This window comes from Saccostrea cucullata, unplaced genomic scaffold (assembly GCF_032062105.1).
Source record: "Saccostrea cucullata isolate Sc308-1 unplaced genomic scaffold, CSIRO_AGI_Scuc_v1 ctg11296, whole genome shotgun sequence".
NCBI classification, from domain to species: Eukaryota; Metazoa; Mollusca; class Bivalvia; order Ostreida; family Ostreidae; genus Saccostrea; species Saccostrea cuccullata.
The window spans coordinates 1-21,606 of NW_026934648.1; the positions used below are offsets into that span (position 1 = coordinate 1).

Consider the following 21,606-nt stretch of genomic DNA (forward strand, 5'->3'; position numbering starts at 1 on the left):
GTATTTTTCACCTGCATACGGAATATATGTATCTTTGTTCATTCGCTGTACTTGACTCGCTGAACTTGAGTTCGTTGTAGAAAAATACTTATTATGATATACAGGTATAATTTCAAAAGTAAAATCCACATCTTTATCTGTCCCTTCCAAAATCTGAAAGACTAAGTTTATGTATTTATTGCATGAAAAAGAGGGAATAATGAAGACTTATTCAGCCAGGAAAAAGCATATTCCCCGAGGGGAATATGATATTTCCTGGCTGAATAAGTCTTCATGTTTCCCGAACATTCATGCAATGAATTCTTAATTATACCGAAACAGGCAAAACCTTTGAAATAAACATAAATACGGAAACGTATAACCGCCTCGTGTTGTTGTATTAGAACACGGTATTGTGATATAAAAATGTTGTCAAATACAATTACTTCAAGGTTTGGCGATTTTATTATGACAACAAATCTCTGATTAATAATACTTTTCTGATATATTTTAGACGACTTTTACACTTTGATAAATCCAAGTTGAATTCCTAAATGTTGCACTAAAATAATGTGTAAAAAGTATGTCGCTAAAAGTAAATATCGCAGAAATTAGTGCAATATAACATATATGAAGATTTCGCTTAGACGAATCGATTTAATCAAAGAGCAAAATTCAACAAAATTAGAACGTCTTGTAACATCAATTTTATTTATAATCACTATTGTATTAAATCGATGAGTGTGTGCTTTTTTAAGGACCGAGCCACTCTTTGAAAACCGTTGCTACGGGCCTGATTTTCATTCTCCGAAATTGATTTAATTTTTTAAAAAAAATCTAAAATTTAGCACTGTCGCATGATTTTTTTTCTCAGAATTAATTAAAAATAAATTAGCAGTTTTTACAGTGTTATAATTGTTTATATATTGTTTATATATTTGCTTTTTAAATGTACTCAAAGAACAACTTCATAATATATATTTGTATAAATTATAACATAAATCTTAATTTATCAAATAAATCAAAGCACGATTGAGAGGAAAGCGAGGGGGGTTGTGCCTGTTACAGCACTTACTATAATGAGCTTGTGTGTTATCTCTAGAGAGAAAGAGGACAAAATGCAAATCATTTCGTTCATTTTATCAATCTTCACATCATGTTAAAAAATACATAAGAGTATGTGCAGACGTACGATCAATTTTTTCCAATTGAATTATCAAAGAAAATATACAACTTTCTCTTTGAATTTTGAATTTTTAATAGTTTGAGGTCATATTCAATAATGCATGACATCACATCAGACGAAAATATTTGATGCATATATTTCTGTGTAAGTATGTTCTCCACGCTAAGAACATGATTAAAGATTTTTTTTTATCATAGTTTGAATAGTAAAAGTATTACCAAATATGGTGACTGTCCTTTGAAGCAACATTCATGAGATTTATTATTTAGGGAAGAACCTGCAAGGATACTATAAATATTTGAATTATTTTATTTAAATCAGACATCAATTCAATGCAATACGTTATATTAAGGATGACATTTATTCTCTCCTTGTATGTCCTCATCGTAATGTACAAAGACTTGAACTCATAAATATTCGTAAAATTAAATGTAAAAATTTTCTGTCTTTATCTTATGATAATCAATTTTATTGGCTCATGACTAATGAAGACCTGGCATCCTTAGATCACTTGCTAGTATAATGTACTTTTTTCCCAGTTTCTTGCCTTTTAACTATAATTTTATTATAACATACACAACACACTTATGTATATTGAGTATATATCTTACATGCATTTTTATTAATTGCTCTCATTATCATGAATGTTCAATTGGATCCTCCTCCTCCTTTTGTTTGTAACTCTTTTTTGCTCTTTCATGGGCCCAAATTGGACTGATAAAATCTTGTATCTTGTATACATTTTATGTTACATGTCGTTCAAATTTTGTTGAATTTTGCTCTTTGATTAAATCGATTCGTCTAAGCGAAATCTTCATATATAGTATATTGCAATAATTTCTGCGATATCTAATTTAAGCGGCATAATGTTTACACATTATTTTAGTGCGACATTTAGAAATTCGCCTTGGATATATCAAAGTGTATAAGTCGTCCAAAACATGTCAGAAAAGTATTATACATCAGAGATTGTTGTCATAATAGATTGTTGTCATAATTAAATCACCAAACCTTGAAGTAATTGTATTTGGCAACATTTTTATATCATCAAATCGTGTTCTAAAACAACAACACGAGGCGGTTATACGTTTCCGTACATAAACTTTCAAATTCGGCACCGATCTCTAATTCACACCATTGTTAACGTAAAGTTACTATAAAACCCTTTGGTCAGCACATTGTCATCAGTTTTGTGACGTAAACCAAGCTATTGTGACGTCTACTACTCTCTGGAGTTTTCGTTCAACGAAGGAGAACTATATTGCGGGAAAATTCATTAGGTGTTCCGAAGAGGTGGAATATGATTAAAAGCGTGCCGACGACGGGAAATATGAAGTTTTACGGCCTGATCACGTGATAATCTAGAACCAATCAGATAACACGTTGTGTAGAATATTTATAATGAGGTATAATAATATAGTTATCGTAAATATTGTAACAATTAAAACCTCGATCACGGTCATATAGTAACATATACTTGTCGTTTGTATAAAAAGTCATTTTTTAGCAAATTGTTCATTCTGTATCCTATTGTAAAAAAAAATCACGATAACGATGGGTTTGTCAAGTTAAAATTACATACAACCTGTGTGTATTTTAAGTCAATTTAGATTATATTTATAGATTATATATAAACAACTTAAAACAAAATATTGAATTATTACTAACATCATTTTTAAGAAATGCTCAGTTATAAAAAGGAAATTGTCCATGCGAAGTTGTTACTTATCATATATTATATTTTCATCCTTAGTTATTTTTTACATGCAAAAAGCGTTACCAGCTTATTTTCTCTTTTATTTTTATCGTTTTTTTTTCGCCGTGTCTTTCGCCGTGACATTTCAAAAAAGAAGAAACGACTGTCACGTGATCAACAAGGTCATGTGACATCGTTACAAATATGTTTATATATAGGCTAGAGGATTCTCCGTATGAATTTGGCGTACTGAAGTACATTACTTAAAAATAAAACTCAAAATCAACTTTGCAATGCAGTGTTACGTTTCAAATACATTTTAAGCTCCGGGAAGCCTTAACAGTACTGCATAAAGAAGGGTCTTTTGTAAAGCGTTTTCACAAATAAATTCCATTTCTTCATATAATCAGTACATCGTTTCTAGCTTCTTTATATACATGTGCATAATATAAATACATAGTGGTGTGCAATACCAATGTAAGATTGATTGATTAATTGTATATTATTTAACGTCCCTCTTGAGAATTTTTCACTCATATGGAGACGTCACCGTATGCCGGTGCAGGGCTTCAAATTTAGACCCATACTCGGCACTCAGGGCCATTGAGCAGTGAGGGTTCTCTATCGTGCCAGCGCATGACCCTGACACGGGACCTACGTTTTTAAGGTCATATCCGAAAAACCCGTGACTTCACTTCTGATGCCGAGCGCTTGGCGAAGGAACAGTTGCTACCTATTTTTACGTCTTAGGTTTGACGCGGCACCGGGAACGAGAATCGAACCCGGGCCTCCCGATCACGAAGCGAACGCTCTACCACTAGGCTACCGTGAACGAAATGTTTCACGGTTTTATATATCTACTTGTTTTCCTCTCAGGATGCCTGTAGAGCATTTATTAACTATCAATCATACCTACATACAATATAACAAATATTATATTGCTTACACATTCATAGATTTTTCGTTTGTTACTTTAATTTAATTTTAATGTTTAATTTTAATTTTATATTACATTTCAGAGAAGCACAAAAAAAACACATGGCAAGCTCCGATAATACCGAGGTAAAGCTAAATGCTTCCAAGGTATATCGACTTTTCCTTGGCCCTTGTACTAATGCACTAAGTGATATTTTACGTCGCTTTGTACCACCTGAAACATTAACAAGCGTCTTGAAACAAAACGAAAGATATTTCTCATGTGTGTGTGGACCACAAAGAGAACTTTGTTTACCCCAAAACGGTAGATATTTTGGAAACTATGAGGATATGGACATTACATTATTGTACACATTACTTAAAAACATTTGTGACATAACCCCGCATAGCAATGGCTGGGGTGAACTGCCAGAACGCACAGATAGATCTCTCTCCGCAAACATTGAAAAAAATTAATTTCTACAGAAAATTTTGTGTAGATAAAACTGCCAGTCTCACCCTCTCCAATGATGATTTCAAAGGTATTTGGGCAATTGTGAGAAAAACAGTTGTGGATATTGATTCTTTCCTGGAGAACGGAAAGCAGTATGAGGGAAAAATGGATTGTTTGAGGAAGAAGAAAATTAGCCCTATCCCTGACCGTCGTTCTTTGAGAGAAATGAGGAACAAAACACAAGGATATAAATCGGAAAAACAAATAATTGATCAAATAAAAGGTACGTCTGACATTGAAATATGACAAAAAGCATTGATTTCGAATTTCGATACTGTTTAAAACCAAATTGCTATTTAAAATGTTGAAAGAGACATCGTGACGCACAAACGGGAAACGTAATAAAAGTAATGACATACGGACGGAAAGATGAGTAGACGGGCCTACAGTGGACAGACACTTGTTTGCGTTGTAGAAATGAGTTTACGATGTTTATCTGATAGTTTAATTGAATTGAAAATTGAATATGAAAAACATACAACTTCACAGAGTTTTTAGTAGTAGACATTAAAGAAATACACGACCATCTGGGTGACGAGGTGTTCGCACAATTATTAACTCAATGAAAACTGAACAAGTACCCCGTTGCCTTAATCCAGAGAGCGATGATTATTTCAAATCAGTTTATATGCTAGTTTTTTAAGCTAAATATTCAAAAATTGATTTAAAGACAATTATGTTCAAATTCATGTTTTTACACTAACTGATTACACATCTTCGAACAAATTGCCATTATTTCTACCGAGTAAACTGTCAACCAGTTACAAACTGTCATCCCTTGTCATATTCTTAAGCACTTTACAAGGGGGTTTAAATTTCAAACGATTTGTAGTATTATATATTTTGTTTCAATTTGGTGTTTAATTTCAAAACCAAATCTTGTTTACAGAGTACATGCCAAAAAAGAAACTTTTTGATGAGTATCACATATGTATTCTTGCTGAATATGATAAAAATGTGCTTTATGAAATAAATAAGAAAACAGATTCATTATAAATCCAGTTAAGATTCCTGAATTACTTAATTAAGATGTTTGCTGCTTCAGTCTTGAATGAATGTTCATTTCCATACCAGATTTCTGTGTGTGTGCCCTGAATTATTCAGATTCAGAATAAGCAGTAAAAGTAAGAATTTTTTTGTAGCTTAGAAATCTGGTATATGTATTCATAAATAAATCGAAACAGTAAAGACAATGAACAGTGGCTAATCTCCACATTCATTAAACTATGTTAAAGAGCTTAAAATGAAGAATGTGGAGATAACGAATAATACACAATCTGAAAGTCCATAAAACAATACAAAGTAGGAGCAAAGCAAACAAGGACCACCTAAACATCAGAGGTGGGATCAGGTATCATGGAGGAGTGAGCATCCCCTGCTGACCGATCAGATCCGCCTTTTGCTCATTGTCCTGATCAGAAATTAACGGGAAATTCCGGCCTCAAATCTGTGTATAAATAATTGATAAACTGATGATTATAGTATCAAAAATGTCGGTCAGCATTCGACGCCATGATAAATTGTATTTGCTTACGACGTCATTGGTGACTTCAAACGAGACTGCTGATATTTTATTTTCATAAACTTGTTTTCCAATACTTTACCACAATTTTAGAAATTGTTCATAGGTAAAGCACAATATGCAGGTGATGAAGGTATATTGCTGCATAAGTAAGGAAATTGTCTATAGAAAAGTTTGAGCCATCACGTTTATCATATACCTTGGTTGTTAGATTATCATTAATGTTCAACGTAAAATATCCAAGAAAGAAACAAATGTGACAGACTTTCTGGTATCTTTAATCTCAAGCTCACCAGGATATAGTGTATCGACATAAGCATTGATATTAGCATTGTATATTGACAATCCGTCGTCGATATATGTTTAAATGTCGGTCTTTTTACGCATAAAATTCTGCACAATTCTGCTTCATATGACTAAAAAACTAGAGCTGTATACAACGAACCGTTATTAGTACCCATGGAAATTCCAATAGATAGTTGGAAGAAAACCACGTAGATAATGTCAATCAGAAACTCACGCACAATCCAAGCAAATCCCATAGACTGGAACAAGTTCCTGAGTGAAGTAAAACTGTCCTGTAAAATCAGACTTACAAATCAACCGTAAACTATGGAATCCGGATAGGGCCATGCAGTTCACTATCGCATCATCGCACCATCGATGTTTGAGGTTTGGGGGGGGGATTAATACTGTAGATTTGGTAATAATTACGCGGGAAATAATTACGATGGTTTTACTTTCACTATGTTCGCGATTCATTTTTTTTCCGCAAAATTAAACCCATCGTGAATGCTATCATTAACTTTTAAAAGTCGTAAATGCTTATACAAAATTTAAATTTATTTCTTGCATCGTGAAATCAGGGACCTATATACTAGTATACAATACTAAAATACAAAATAAATACAAAACAAAAGTCTTCCTTCCTCCCTCCTCTTTGTACTTCGTGTTTGTTATTTAAAATATGATTATCAAATACAAAATTACAGTCAGTTAATTATCACTGGGCAATCAAATCTTTGCTCGAATTAACTACCTGTTGAGAATGCCATCCTATTTATATGTTCGATAGAGCGATGACACGATGTCGATAGCGCGATAAAGCACTGATGATGACACGACAGAGCATCTTCATCGTTATCGCGTCATCGTATCATCGCTATCACAGCATCGCTATCGTGCCATCGCGTCATCGCTTTATCGCATTATCGCGCCATCGCTTCATCGTCATCACAGTATCGCGCCATCGCATCATCGTCATCGCGCTATCGAACCATCGCTTCATAGTTATGGCTTCATCGCTCCATCGTCATCGCACGATCGCGTCATCACACCATCGACTCAAACCTTGTTGGTGCGATAATGCGATAGTGAACTGCGTGGCCCTATCCGGATTCCATGGTAAATTCATATTCAAAAGATGATGTAAATAAAATAAAAGAAAAGGTTATGTATCCGGAATCAAATTAATTGACATTGCTTACTGGAAGGATTTTTTTTATTTTTGACTGATGGGATTTTTTTTCAGAAGCTCTAAATATCACAGAGGAGAGATTTAGAGCATACATGGAAAATGGTAAGACCACAGTTCGCCACGCACGAGGAATCGTTGTAGGATGTGCTGGAGCAGGAAAAACGACACTTTTATACCGACTACTGGGGGAAAGTGATATTAAGGAGATAAAATCAACTAGGGGGCTCCAGGTCTTCGAACACATATTCTTTGTAGAAAATGGATATCTGTCAGGTACATATAGCTAAACTTTAACAAGATTTGACCTTAATACACTAACGCCTAGTAGTACATAATAAACGAACAATACAACATTCCTGACATTATTTGTGTCTTTTTGTTTAAAGCAATAACACTTAAGATACTTACTTGTAATGCTAGTTTAAGTAATTCTTGCTCTACTTTATTTGGTGTTCTTGCCCGGTTAAATTGAGATGACGAATATGTTGAGATAACGAATGGTATTAAAGATAATAGGTCTATTAAATGTTCAAAATAGTATGAAGGATGTGGAGCTAACGAACATCATTCGATATCAAAGTCCTTAAAACAATACAAAATTGGAGCTGAGCAAATATGGACCACCAAAACATCAGAGATAGGATCGAGTGCCACGTAGGAGTGACCATCCCATGCAGACTGGTTACTACCGCGGTGAGCTCCTTGTCATGATCGGGTAATCGTGGAAAAATCTCGTCAATTCAGTGTATAAATAATGATGCATTTAAGAAAGGACACCACCAAACTTGCTTCGGATGCTGGATCTTACTTACTAGTATATCATTCAGATAATCAGTGTCGTATGCGGACATATCGAAGAGAAACCCACGGAAATGGGACCCCATGCCTTCTAGGAAAGAAGTGGTAGAAAATGATCACGAAACCGAATCGAACCCAGATGAAGTGTTCACAGATCCCATATGTAGCTCTCAAGAGTGCTCGAATAGACGCAACATTGAAGTGAATGACCCCGACCGACCTGATCAGCGAAATCACGAAGGGGACGTGTCAGAACTCGATATTTTCGAAGGCGTTACATATAAACGCAAAGCCCGTTATTATTTAGCGGGCATAAGTCCCCGATCTACAAGCACAGGACTCGTGAACTACGTGACAAAGAGGGAGGTTAAAGTTTCTCATTTCATCATGTTCAAGCCGAAATTGCCCGTTTAACGGCAAAAATCAACGTCCCGCCGGAATATGCAGAACTTTTAGAATCCAGAGATTTCTGGCCCTAGGGAGTGAGTTGCAGGAAATGGATGAACCAGAGAGAGTGGAAAGAGAAAATTGAAAGTGAAAATCAGAGGAGAGAAGATGTTGACATTGAGGATGAATAAAAATAAGACCCTACTGTGCATTAGATCATTGTCAGACTATAAGAGACACAAAAAATTAATATTAGGATGAATCTTAATCTTTTTGTGTGTATTTTTTTATTGTTCATGCATCTTGATTTGATGGTTTGGAATATTCGAGGGCTAATGTCCTCAACGATGTGTTTAACAAAATTGTTACATATGAGCAAATCAGATATAGTTGTGATAACTGAGCACAAGTTACCACCAAGATATGCAAAGTACATAGACAGTTTAGATTATAACTATTATGCATTCAGTAAGTGTGAATCCCAATCAAGTAATGAATTACATGGAAAAGCAGGTGTCGCAATATTACTGAAAAAATGCTTTATATTTAGTGTAACAGAAATACCAATTGAATCATCAAGAATCATTGCTTTAGAATGTAAGATGAATAACAATGAGAAAATATATATTGTGGGGGCATACCTCCCAGCAGAAAACAATATTGAAATATACAGAGATGAACTATCCAAATTACAAGATTTTTACGATTACTACTCAAGATATGGGTATGTTATAATAGCTGGGGACTTCAATGCTAGTTGTTTAGAATCAGATATTGGACGCTGTAATTTCTACAAGTCTAAGGCACTGAGGGATTTTGTGGGGCGAAATAATCTCAATTATTGGCGGGGTAACTTAGAAACGAGAGAATTGAAATACACATTTATAGGTACCCGGACAATGTTAGACTATATTTTTTCAGATGCTTATTTGTTCACGTGTCTCAGATCCTATGAAATCTTTGATGAGGGGACAGTCTCAAGTACCTCTGACCACCTTCCGATTATAGCAGTACTAGATATAGAGAGTAAGCAACATCATCTTACTGATATTAAAATAAAATCTCCAGCTTGGCACAAAATTTCTAACGACTCTATACGCTCGTACCAAACTGAAGTTCGCCGTCAGCTAAAAATAGGAAACCAAGTACCAGAAACTCTATCAGAAATAAATGAACTGTATGGGTCCCTTGTTGAATGTTTAATTTCAAGTGCGAATACTGTCCTTCCTAGATCTAAATTTAACCCCCACAGTAAACCATACTGGACTAAGGCAGTGAAAGAGGCTCATGCGCAGGAAAGGAGGATGAGAAGCACTTGGATTGCGGAAGGAAGACCTAGGGGATGCATTACCAGTCTTATTTTAATTATAAACGTGCAAAAAGAAACTTTCGGAAATGCCAGACATTCGCCTTTGAACAGTACATCAAAAACACCTATACTGATATGGATCAAGCAGCTGGGTGCGATGCTAGGCTGTTTTGGAAACTAATGAGTAGACCAAAGCCCCGGCGTGAAAAATATATCCAGAGATAACACACAAAGGAATAACTGCAACTACCCCAGAATCGGTTGCTGATGTTTTTGCAGAATATTACTGTGACATTTACACTCCGAATTGTGATGGCCAATACGAAGATGAACACAAAAAACAAATTGAAACAGAATATGAGAATATCAAATGTTTTAATGAAAATGACGCACATCTCGAGTCTGAAATCTCGGAATCAGAAGTATCTCAAGCTACCCATACCATCAAATTACGCAAAGCACCGGGGGCTGACGGAATTCAAGCTGAACACTTAAAATACGGAGGTGCTGCAGTTACGCATCAACTCTGCAATCTCTTTAATGGTATCATGAAGGTTGGACAGATTCCTAAGGAATGGAAAAAAGGCATAGTAGTACCTATTTACAAGGGAAATAACAAGACAAAAAACTCTCCGGATAGCTACCGGCCGGTGTCCCTACTAACGTGTTTGTTAAAACTATTTGAAAAGATATTACACAATAGAATATCAGAAATAAGTCTCAGTAAAATCAAATTTCCAAACCCCCAACCACAAGGGTTTCAAAAGGGCCTGAGCTGCATTACAGCAGGTTTTAACCTACAAGAAACAATTAGACATTTCAATGATCATGGCAGTACAGTATACGCTGCATTTTTAGATTGTAAAAAAGCTTACGATACAGTTTGGAGAAAAGGTCTTATGGTGAAATTACGAGAATTACGTTTGAAGGGTATAGACATTTGTCATTGTGACACTGAAAGCTTAGTAGCTGTGAATGGTCAAAGCTCCCAATGGTTCGAAATAAAACAGGGCGTAAGACAAGGGGGTGTACTGTCTGGTTTTTTATATTGTGTTTTTATTAATGATTTATTAAATTCATTAGAGTATGTAAACAAAAATTTCGGTGTATATAATGTTACATCCACAAACCCGGCCTTAGCTGACGATATAGCTTGCTTGAGTTTAAGTCCGAATGGATTACAAAAAATGTTGAACATTGCATATAAGTACTCTTGTTTATGGCGCTTCTCATTTAATGCGCAAAAATCATGTATTGTTGTTTTTGGTAAAGGCAAACCCACAGCACAGCATATTTGGAAATTAGGTGATGAAAACATTCCTTCAAGTGACACCTATACACATTTAGGAATCATTCAACATTGTCAATTTAAATCCAGTGTCCGAACAATTAATAGCTGCAACAAGGGCAGAAAAGCATACTTTGCGATACAGTACAGGGAACTAATTTTGTTACATAAACCAGCATCAGGATCAGCATAAGTAGGATCAGGATAGAACTAGCATCAGCATCAGCATTTAAAAAAAAAGCATTACTTGGATCAGCATCAGCAAGCAAAGGATAGAACTAGCATTGACCAAAGTGAAAACAGATAAAGGAAAGTCATTTAATACAAATTACAAATAAAAATTACCCCAAAAATTATTTTTGATGGCTTAAAATAGCGATGCTGTTTTTGAATTATCCACTTCCGGCAGGATAATCCTACGTCCGGTAGCATTACTAGCATTGACCTAGTTTCAAACCAGCATCAGGATAAGGATCAAACCAGGATCAGGATAACTAGCATCAAAATCAGCAAGCAAAGGAAGCATCAAAATCAGCAAGCATAGAAAGCACCAAAATCAGCATTGATGCTGTAACAAAACTATTTCCCTGCACTGTACGTAATGATCTGTCAAGTAACACTAACCCGTTAACCCTTGTTAGTCTTTACAGGAAAATTGTGTTACCTACTGTTTTATATGGATGCGAACTGTGGAACGATTTAAAACAGGCGGATTTATATCTCCTAAATAAATTTCAGCATTTTGTGATGAAAGATATACAGGATCTTAAGATTTCTACAAGATCAGATATGTGCGAAAGTATGCTTGGGGTACACCCCATTATATCAGAAATAGACAAGCGAAAACTATTATTCTTTGGGAAACTGTGTGGGCTAGACGTCAGATCAATACCCTAACAAAAAACATCTTCCTGACAAGATTATATGACGTCTTACAGAACAAGAAATACTTCTCTGGTTTTCTGAAGGATTTGTTGGAAATATCGATGAAATACAATTTAATACAGAACCTTCAGAAGTTTACTGAAAGTTGAACTTTTCCCGAGAAAGTAAAGTGGAAAGTTATTGTCAAGAAGGCGATTCATCACTTCCAGACTGAGGCTTGGAAAATCCGCACGGAAGCAGACCCAGACTTGGGGGTGTTCAGAACACTTCATAACAGCGTTGAACCTATCAAAATTTGGAAATTTGACTTTTCATTCGATGATGTTCCATACATAAAATTTCTCGCCAAGCGCTGGACCATCCCGCCTTCCTCTGTTGTTAAAACCTGCAGTTTATGTAAAGATGTGTATAGTAATCCATTCCAGCATGCTGTGCTGTGGTGTCCAGTCACTATCCATATCAGAAATGCTTTTTTTGACGACATAGTAGATAATCTCACAGCTTAGTGATGATTTGTTATATGTATCGTTGCTGGGAGGGGTCGAACCAGTGTCTTTAACAGATGAAAATGAATTGAAAGAATTTATTCGTATAAGCTCAAAATTTGTGTGTAGTGCCACTGCCTATTATGGCACGGCTACTCAAAGTGTGGAAAATGCCCACTAAGGCACAATATGTAATTATTATTATTATTTTTTTCTCTCTCCTTTTTTCTGTATTTTTTGATCTCTCGTTTCTGTGAAATGTATATATGTTATTATTTTTCTTGATGTTCTTTATGTATTGTAAGATTTAATTTATATGATCATGAAATCTCCGAAAGGGGGAAATAAAGATTGAATGAATGAATGCTAGGATGAATGCCCAGCATAAATAAAAGATGTTTCAACAGATAACATTTATCGAGCCGAGGTTAGAAACTGTGTCAGACAATTCTTCTACTTCAAAAATTGCAATTTTGCGCCCGCAAAACTCTCATTACACATAAAAAACATAAATACCAATCGGTGTACCATCACTCACCGAGTTCATAACTACCTTTCGTGCAGGTAACTTTCACCTGTCAGATGTAATAATCAGTTTTGAAAAGAAAATTCCCAAGTGCAAAATTAAGTTCATGTAGGAAAATTGGATATCCAAAGGGATGCTATTAAAAACGCTCACCGTTCATTTTGCGCTTGCATTAGCGCTCCGTTCGCGATCTGCGTTCACTCACCGTTCACACATCGTTCACCAAGTTGCGTTCAGCGTTCGCACATCATTCACTTACCGTTCGCTCTGCGTTCGTTCACCGTTCAGGAAGGAAAGTAGAACGATTCATGGATTGTATCTAGGTAGTTCAGAGAAGTTAATACAGTCTGAACAGTTTGATATTTAACGGGCAGCCTTAGCCTATCTGCGAAACTCTGCTTCAAATCAATGTATCAAAACGTCTGCTAGTAACTATTAATTTAAAAAACGGGTTTAAACTTTGTCAGAAACTATGTTGTACATCTATATCATTTGGTTTTTGTAGCTTCCAAAGCTGAATCCATACATCAGCCATTGATCAGTATTGCAGTGTCTGAGCTTGAAGATGAGACATACAGTGATGAAATGGAAAGTGAACCGGGAAAAAATGCCAGTTTGGATAACAATCAAGCTGATATGAATACTAGGAAGCAATATAATGCTCGGAAGAATGCTGCACTTGCTTCAGAGAAAAAGAAAACAGATGAATCGCATAATGAAGGAATTGATCAATTGATTTTAGGAGACGTAAGAGAGGAAATATTGTATTCAAGGGAAAGTGAAAGAAATGATCAAGAGGTAATGGAAGAAATATTGAATGTCAGGAAAAATAAAACAAGTGTCAGTATGTTTGATTTTGCGGGACAACTTGCTTATTATGCTTGTCATCAGATCTACATGAGATCAGAAGCATTCTACGTACTGGTAATGGATATGAGTAAAGATTTCAATGACGTCGTTAGAACTGAAACAAGTGAATGCAAGGGCTCTATCTTCTCTAAGTGGACCTACAAAGGTAGTTTTAATAAGAAAAAATGCAAAATTTTCAACTGTAGACGTTATATTTCTTTGAAATAATGAGGGTCATCCGTAAAACTCGGAAAATGATCAGCATTTTTAATAATTGAAAAATAACTACGTATGCTGATATTATACTTGATTCGTAATACATATCAGAATGTTATTGGTAGTGGCAAGCCCTGGAGTTAAATAACAAGGCTCTCCTGTAACAAGTGTCAAACATTCTGTTAAATTTCTAATAGAAGTTATGTGGTATATGTCATGCAAATATTTTCAAAAATAATATACAGATATTTTATGTCGATTTTCTATGCTCAGTCATTTACCTTCACTTAGCAAAAGACGTCATTGAATTTGTATCCCGAGCTATATATAATTTGAGTACATGAATTCAATGAGTACCTTAATTATACTTGTTTTAACTTGTTTTACAACTGGTTATTCTTTTATTTTTTGTCAGGTGATTGTTATTCTCCATTGATACCTTGAATATAAAATGTATTTGTATTTTTTTTGTTGACACAAATATGTATGTGAATTTTTTATATTACTTTATATTCTTCGTTCCTAGAATATTTTTATTTCTGGTTTGATTCTATAAAATCGTTTGGTGGAACTTCTGCACATGTTCTTGTGGTGGCTACGCATGCAGAAGGCAAGACAAAAGAGGTATAAATAGAATCGAAGTTGTATGAAGGAAGAAGACGATAGTAAAGCTTCATTGCGTTAAATAAGATTTGGGCTGCTTTTTAAACCATTAATATTTAATTATATCTTGGATGTCGGTGCGATTATTAATTTCAGTACAATCTGGTAGATTTTATTTATTAATACGATTTAACGGCAGTAATACAATTACATGCTGAATCCAGTTTTAACTTTGCTTTTATCTTTCTTTTTTGTACACTCAATAATTTTAAAATTTTCAAAATAGGAAAAGGAATCTTTCTGGGAGGATCTTTGGAAGTTAGTACCACATGAAGATAAAATCAGGCTTTACGACATGGACTTTGCATTAGGACTTATAGAGATGAATGAAGATGGGTGGCAAGTTCTGCACACTCTTAAAAAAGCAATTGCTGAAGTAGTATTGAAAAAAATGGATACAAAGATAGAAGTTCCCTCAGCGTGGTCTCTTCTTGAACATTTCTTGTTCAAAACAGAAAAGCCAATTTTGTCAATCAGTGACATAAATGATGAGAATGAGAGACTTCAAGAATATCAATTGAAAAGTCAAGAAGAAATATTTGATTTTCTGTCTTTTTTCCATGGACACGGTATTTTGCTCTTTTTTAAGGAGGAAGGATTGAAAGCGTATGCGATTCTAAGCATTCAATGGTTTTCTGATGCATTCAGTAAGCTTATTGCGGATAAGGAACACGTCATTAGAGACTGCAAACGAAGATACATTGAAGAGTGGAACCGTTTTAATGCCTCGGGGAATCTGAGTGATTCTCTTGTAGATGTTCTATGGAAAGAGGAAGCGTCATTTATAAAACATAAGGCAGCGCTTATGTCATACATGGAGAGATTACGGATGTTAGTCAGCATTGAAGGAGAATCCTCCTGGTATGTCCCCTGCATGAACCATATGCCTTTTAAACACGAAATCATCTTGAAACAAACAATGGAGAAGTCGTCCATTCTGTGTTTTCGGTTCACTTCCTTTGCCATGTTTGTCTACTACAGGCTTATTGCATATTGCATGAGTTTCCTGAAGTGGAATGTGCAGCTCGATAAGGACAAAAATCAATGTCTGTATCACACAGCAGCAATTTTTGAAACCAAAAATCACACAGTTATAGTTGGTATAATCAATAACGACATCCAGATTCAAGTCTTGCGAATAAAGAACCTGAATCCAAAGGTATCCTACGAAACTGGAAAAACAATTGAAATTGCCTTAATAGAATTGACGAAGACATTTGATGAAAGGAAAAACTTCCTAAAAGGCTACAAATGTCTGAATCGTTTTTGTAGCACGGAAGATCTTACATTTATTCCAGAAAATGAACTGGCTGGAGTTCAATGCATATGTTCAATAGAGGGTAAACATGAAATAGATGCAAAATGGACACTATTTTTCTGGCAAAAGGTGCGTACTTTTTATGTCACCTCAACAAACTTTGGAGAGCTTTGTGATACCCTTGGTGTCAGTGTCGGCGTCCCAGGTAAAAGTTTTTGGCGCATTTTTTTTCTTTTTAATTTCTGCTATGTGATATCGGCTAAGAAATGAACCAGTAAACCTTTTCCGATAAGATTAATTCTTATGAGCAAGCATTGATTCCCAGTTAACGATTTGCCCTATGTTGACTTAACGTGTATGGGTGATACATCTAAGAATGCATTTTACCAAGCGAACTTATGATGCTGGATCTGTTTTACATTTTCTGGATTATTGAACAAATCAAAATTGTTGGTGCAGATATCATTTTCAAGTATCTATAATCCTATATGGACCAAATTTGCATGAGTTATAAATGTAAGGATGTATATTACTCGACTTGCTACATATTTTGGATCTAACTTTCATTTTCCGGATGAGTAAAAAGATTAAGGTGTTTTGTGCAGATCTTTTTTCCAAGTAACTATAAGCCCCTAGTATACCAAATTAGCATTGGTGATATAGCTATAGATGCACACTACCAGACTTGTTCCAGATGCTTGATCTTAACTATTTTTATGGAATGAGCGAACAGATTAAATATTTTGGTGCAGGTTTCATTTTTAATTGGCTATTAGCCCTAGATTGACGAAATTTACATGGGTGATATATCTAAGGAGGCTTACTACAAGACTTGCTATGTGTCTTGGATCTGATCTACATTTTACAGATGATTGAGCAGATTGAAGTTTTTGTTGCAGGCTCATTTCCAAGTAACAATAAGCACTATTTGATCAAACATGAATGATACATCTAAGTATGATTTTTACCAGCAGTGATCAGATGCTGGATCCGACCTACATTCTTTGGAAGAGCAAACATGTCTTGGGAGCTGTTCATTCTACAGCTACTTAAATTATTTGTGACCTTTAACCTTGTGTGCTTAGTTCATTTTAACGACGTTGGGGGGGGGGGGGGGGGGGGGCTTGTGTGAAACCTTCGGCGTCGTTATCGGCGACGGCGCTCCAGATAAAGGTTTTTAAGTATTTTTTTGCCCTACATTGATCAGATATGCATGCACGTTTCTTATAGTGTGTCAAGATTTCAGATGCTGCAATTTCAGCTAAGGAATGACCAGGTTAATGTCTTTGAAGTAGGTTAAAGGTTTTGGTGTAGGTCTCATATCCAAGTAATATAAGCCATATAATGACCAAACTTGCATGTCTGATACATTTACATACTCTCACCACAGGCTCCTAACTTTACTTATTTTTCTTTTATTAAAAAATATATCCCTACTTGATTAAAATGACAATGTATCCATCGGACTGCAAACTTATATTTTCGAAGTCGGTAACATCCAGTTGTATTTTCTTCTGAGACTCTGTAAAATAAATTCCCTGCAATCACATTCTCTCTGTTTCCAGTCTTTCGAGGTCTGAACGCACTGGAGGTGCAACCAGGAGGGCGAATATTAAAAATCTTTCGTCAAACTCGACCTATTGCTTTCACAATGCTGGAAATAACCAAATAATGACTTCTAAAATTCAAGATGGCCGTTCGATGGATATCTTGTTTATTATAAGGTAGGGGTATACTTTTTTGCTTAAAAGAAAATAAGTAACCTAAGGTGCCTGTGACTACCATTTAGTGCCAGACTTTCTTCAGATGCTTGATGAAGGATATGGAGATAACGAACAATATTCAATCTCAATGTCCATAAACAATACAAAATCCAAGCAGAGCAAACACGGACCTCCTGAGCATCAGAGGTAGGATATCGATCAGGTGACAAGGAGGAGTGAGCAACCCCTGCTGACCAGTCACACCCGCCGTGTGCTCCTTGTCAAGATCAGGAAATATCGGGAAAAATCATACGTCAATTCGTCGATTCAATAATGGACTAACAATTATTATAAAAACGTTCGTCAGTATTTAAATCATAATTAATTGTATTGGCATTTGAAATCATCGTTTCGACCTTTGATGCTATATCTGCATTTTATTGTCAATTTATTTTTTGTATAGATTATAAATTATCCTCATCGGTTTATTTGTAATATAAATCCCGTCTCATACAGGCACAAAAAATATATTAATGCTCGTCATAATTTGAGTGCTAACCTCGATTAAGAGAAAATCCTTCGTCCTACAATGCAGAATTATTTTTTTTCAGAATGATTGTCCCAGGAATCCATGCTCGTCGGAAGAAAATCTTGATGTTTGTGCATCAGAATCTAGTACAACAGATGACAACGTTCAGTGTGCTTACTGGCAAAAGGTAAATAACAATTTGTTGATTTCCTTATTTGATTGTATGTTGTATATCGTCCTCCTTCAGAATATTCTCGAGTTTGGAATGAAGATTGCTTTATAAATATATATTTGATGTAATTGTGTTAATTATTTTTCAAAGTAGTAATCTTTGATTTAAAAAAAAATCGGCAATGGTTCTGTACATGCGCAAGTCACTTCACTTTTAGTCACCACAAAGCTACCATCAAACCGGGCTTACAAGTGAGTAATGTCCAAACTCCGGATTTAAACATTTCTAGACAAATTGACATTAAGATTTAAATGCATTTTTGGGGAAATTCTTGTAATTTTTGTATATATCAATGTATATATATTCTGAAAGCAGGTATTGTGTTGTTTCTGAAAATTATCATGCCGGAATTTCAAATAATGAGATTCATTCTAGTTTTCTGCTTAGTTAATTGTATATAGAAAATTTTTATTGTTGGGTTAAAAAATATTGAAGATTGGGTAGGGTTTGGGTGTAAACACCAGAATTTATCATTTTCAAATATAACTAGTTACCACCGCATTGATTTCGATAATGGTAAAATCGCTTAAATAGTGCACAAAGTTTTACTCAAGCTAGTAACAAAATGGTACAGCCAAATAAATATTTTCTGTATAATATTTTACAGTGTTTATTTTCTCTTCAAACGGTGCAAGAATTATTCGGATATTTCCAGTATTAATGAAGTTATGAATGTTTTTTCAGACTATTTTTGTTTTTCAAGTCGGATGCGTAGAAAAGTGTATATGCCATATAAGGGGCTACCATTAAGCTACCAGTAAGCCATCGTTAAGCAGTGGATATTTTTTTCAATTTCGAGTTTCCACATTACTTAATTTTGCAAATTAATAAAATATAAGAAATTCGAAAACAAAAGCAAACATTTCAAAAGTGGAAAGTTCGTCTTTATTTTGAACATATTTTAGGCTGAAAGGAATTCACAACCTCAAAAAGGTTTGTTATAATAAATTTGGAATTCATTTTCAATGCAAATCCTGTTGTATTCTTTAAATTTGTTTTCCAGCGATTCTTCATTCTTTTCCACATTGGAAATACTGTAAAGAAACTTTTATTTGCGTGATAGGAATTTTTGCAAAATTTGCAAGAGCCTCCAATAATATTTTTGCCACGAACCGGTCCTTAAAATGTATGTGTCTATTGACAACAGATCTAAAAAGGCTTGATCGCGAAAATTAATCGGCCCGAAATAGTGTACCCATGGTAAATCGCAAAAAAAAAAAATCGTTGAGAATAAGAATTGGTTGAAGTATATTCAATTGGTGGTATTCTTACTGTGCTATCTAATGTGAAATATAAACTGACATAAAAATCTTAAATGCTTTTTAACCTTAGGACCAATGACAATTTGCAAAATTTTGAAACTTAAAAAATAATCAACAGCATTTTCACTTAAAAAAATAGATCGACGATAAATTTCAAGATTCAGGGTATGTTTTATTTTATTGTAAATACATTCACCCCTAAAGTTCTTGAAATTATTCGCATAAATGCATGTTAAGAAACAATGTAAAACAGCTAAAGGTAGCGAATGAAAAACGCCTGCAGATTTCGTAATCTTGACCTGCTTTGTGATCTGCTTACGTCATTTACAAAATTTTCCCATAAAATTACCCCTCAATAAAATCTAAAAATATTTAGCGTCGTGAATATACAAAATAACTTTATGGCATAAGATTAATAAAATTAAATTTAGGTCTAAGTAAACTGTTTGATAAGCTAAGGATTGGAAAATATTTTAAGAATTGGAATATCCCTTATATAATTATTGAAAGTTTCCTCCATATATCATTTAGTAAACCGGATATTACAGAAATTACTAGTATATTGGTGAAGGTCATTTTTGGTCATATTTAAAGCTAAATAAAAGTAAATATGACTCTACATAGCAATTTTGAGTAAAGTCTGGAAACGTTGGCGCAGTTGTCTTTGTTACAAAAAGGCGCTACGTGTACATTACACTTTCCCTTTCACGTGTTTAAAATCATGGCGTTGGAATAAAATGTCATGCAGTAAATATTCACGGAGCAGATGAAAAATCGATAGATGCAACTGATTTCATTTTAATTACAATTTTGTATCTCCAATATTCTACATTTTTTTAAGGATAAATTCCTTCATTGGATTTAAACAGTTTGATTTTCACGACTGTGAATTTTTTTTTTCATGTACGCACATGTACATGTATGTGCGTCCACTAGATAGAACATACGTCACAATACGCACAATCATGTGTGTGCAGCAGAGTAAGGCTTAATTATGATCACTATTCACATCTACAACATTTTTTTCTATTGAAATAAAAAAAAATGAGCACAATCCTGCAAAACTTATGTCTCTTTTTAAAGATATTCTCAATAGATGTTGAAGTTATGACTGTTGTTATGGTTATGTATGACGTCAAAAAAGGGGGAAACTGCCATGAAAACGGAATTAGTGTATGTTTTTATTAAAAGGTTTCATTAATGGCTGCCATACATAAAGAACACGGGGATCTGTTGTCAATACTCTTAGACTTTATTGGAGATGGTAATGTTCTCCAGCGTTGGAAAATATATATTGGAAGCATTACAAATCGTCCATATTCAAGTAACAGAACTGTAGTTGAAGATTTTGATAATCTACACCAAATTGGGAAGCTGTCTCCTGGAAAATATGATGTACTGTTGGATTTTTTCAAAAAATCAGATAACAGAGCAATTGAATTCATTAAAAATACTCAGTCAAGATTGGTAGAGTTACGGAGACAAGATGGGAGTTTTCACGTGGAAACAGATCAAGGGTAAGTCATTTAATGTTTGAATTAAATAAATACATCATGTTTTATTGGCTAACATGTTGAAATATATAAATAGTTTATATATAATTTCAGAAGTCTGGATGGGACGAAACATCGGTCAGCAGGTATGCCTACTTACCAGCATAACTTGATAAATACACAAAAGCAAAAATTTTAAAGCATCAATTCGTGTCAGTATCTTCTTCATTATGCATTTAGCATACATGTATGAAGGATATGGAGATAACGAACAGTATTCAATCTCAAAGTCCGAAAAACAATTCAAAATAAGAGCAGAGCAAACACGGACCCCCGAAACATCAGAGGTGGGATCAGGTGCCATGGAGGAGTGAGCATCCCTTGCCGACCGGTCACACCCGCTGTGTGCTCCTTGCCATAATCAGGAAATAAAG

The 21,606-nt window shown here is 34.7% G+C and overlaps 1 protein-coding gene across 1 annotated transcript; it reads left to right on the forward strand.

The window, feature by feature from the left end:
• The first annotated feature begins 14,925 nt into the window (after window positions 1-14,925).
• On the forward strand, window positions 14,926-21,371 carry LOC134241126 (uncharacterized). Its single transcript, XM_062723210.1, has 4 exons — window positions 14,926-16,082; window positions 18,268-18,372; window positions 20,871-21,196; window positions 21,287-21,371. The coding sequence occupies exons 1-4, from the start codon at window positions 14,991-14,993 to the stop codon at window positions 21,369-21,371; spliced, it is 1,608 nt and encodes a 535-aa protein (XP_062579194.1). The 5' UTR covers window positions 14,926-14,990.
• Window positions 21,372-21,606: the final 235 nt, after the last annotated feature.

Bases quoted from the DNA above. Each gene is read 5' to 3' on its own strand.
- LOC134241126 (XM_062723210.1), top strand. From the start codon at position 14,991: ATGGACTTTGCATTAGGACTTATAGAGATGAATGAAGATGGGTGGCAA. The intron at 16,083-18,267 runs GTGCGTACTTTT...ATTTTTTTTCAG, and splicing joins CACTATTTTTCTGGCAAAAG to AATGATTGTCCCAGGAATCC. The intron at 21,197-21,286 runs GTAAGTCATTTA...ATATAATTTCAG, and splicing joins CACGTGGAAACAGATCAAGG to AAGTCTGGATGGGACGAAAC.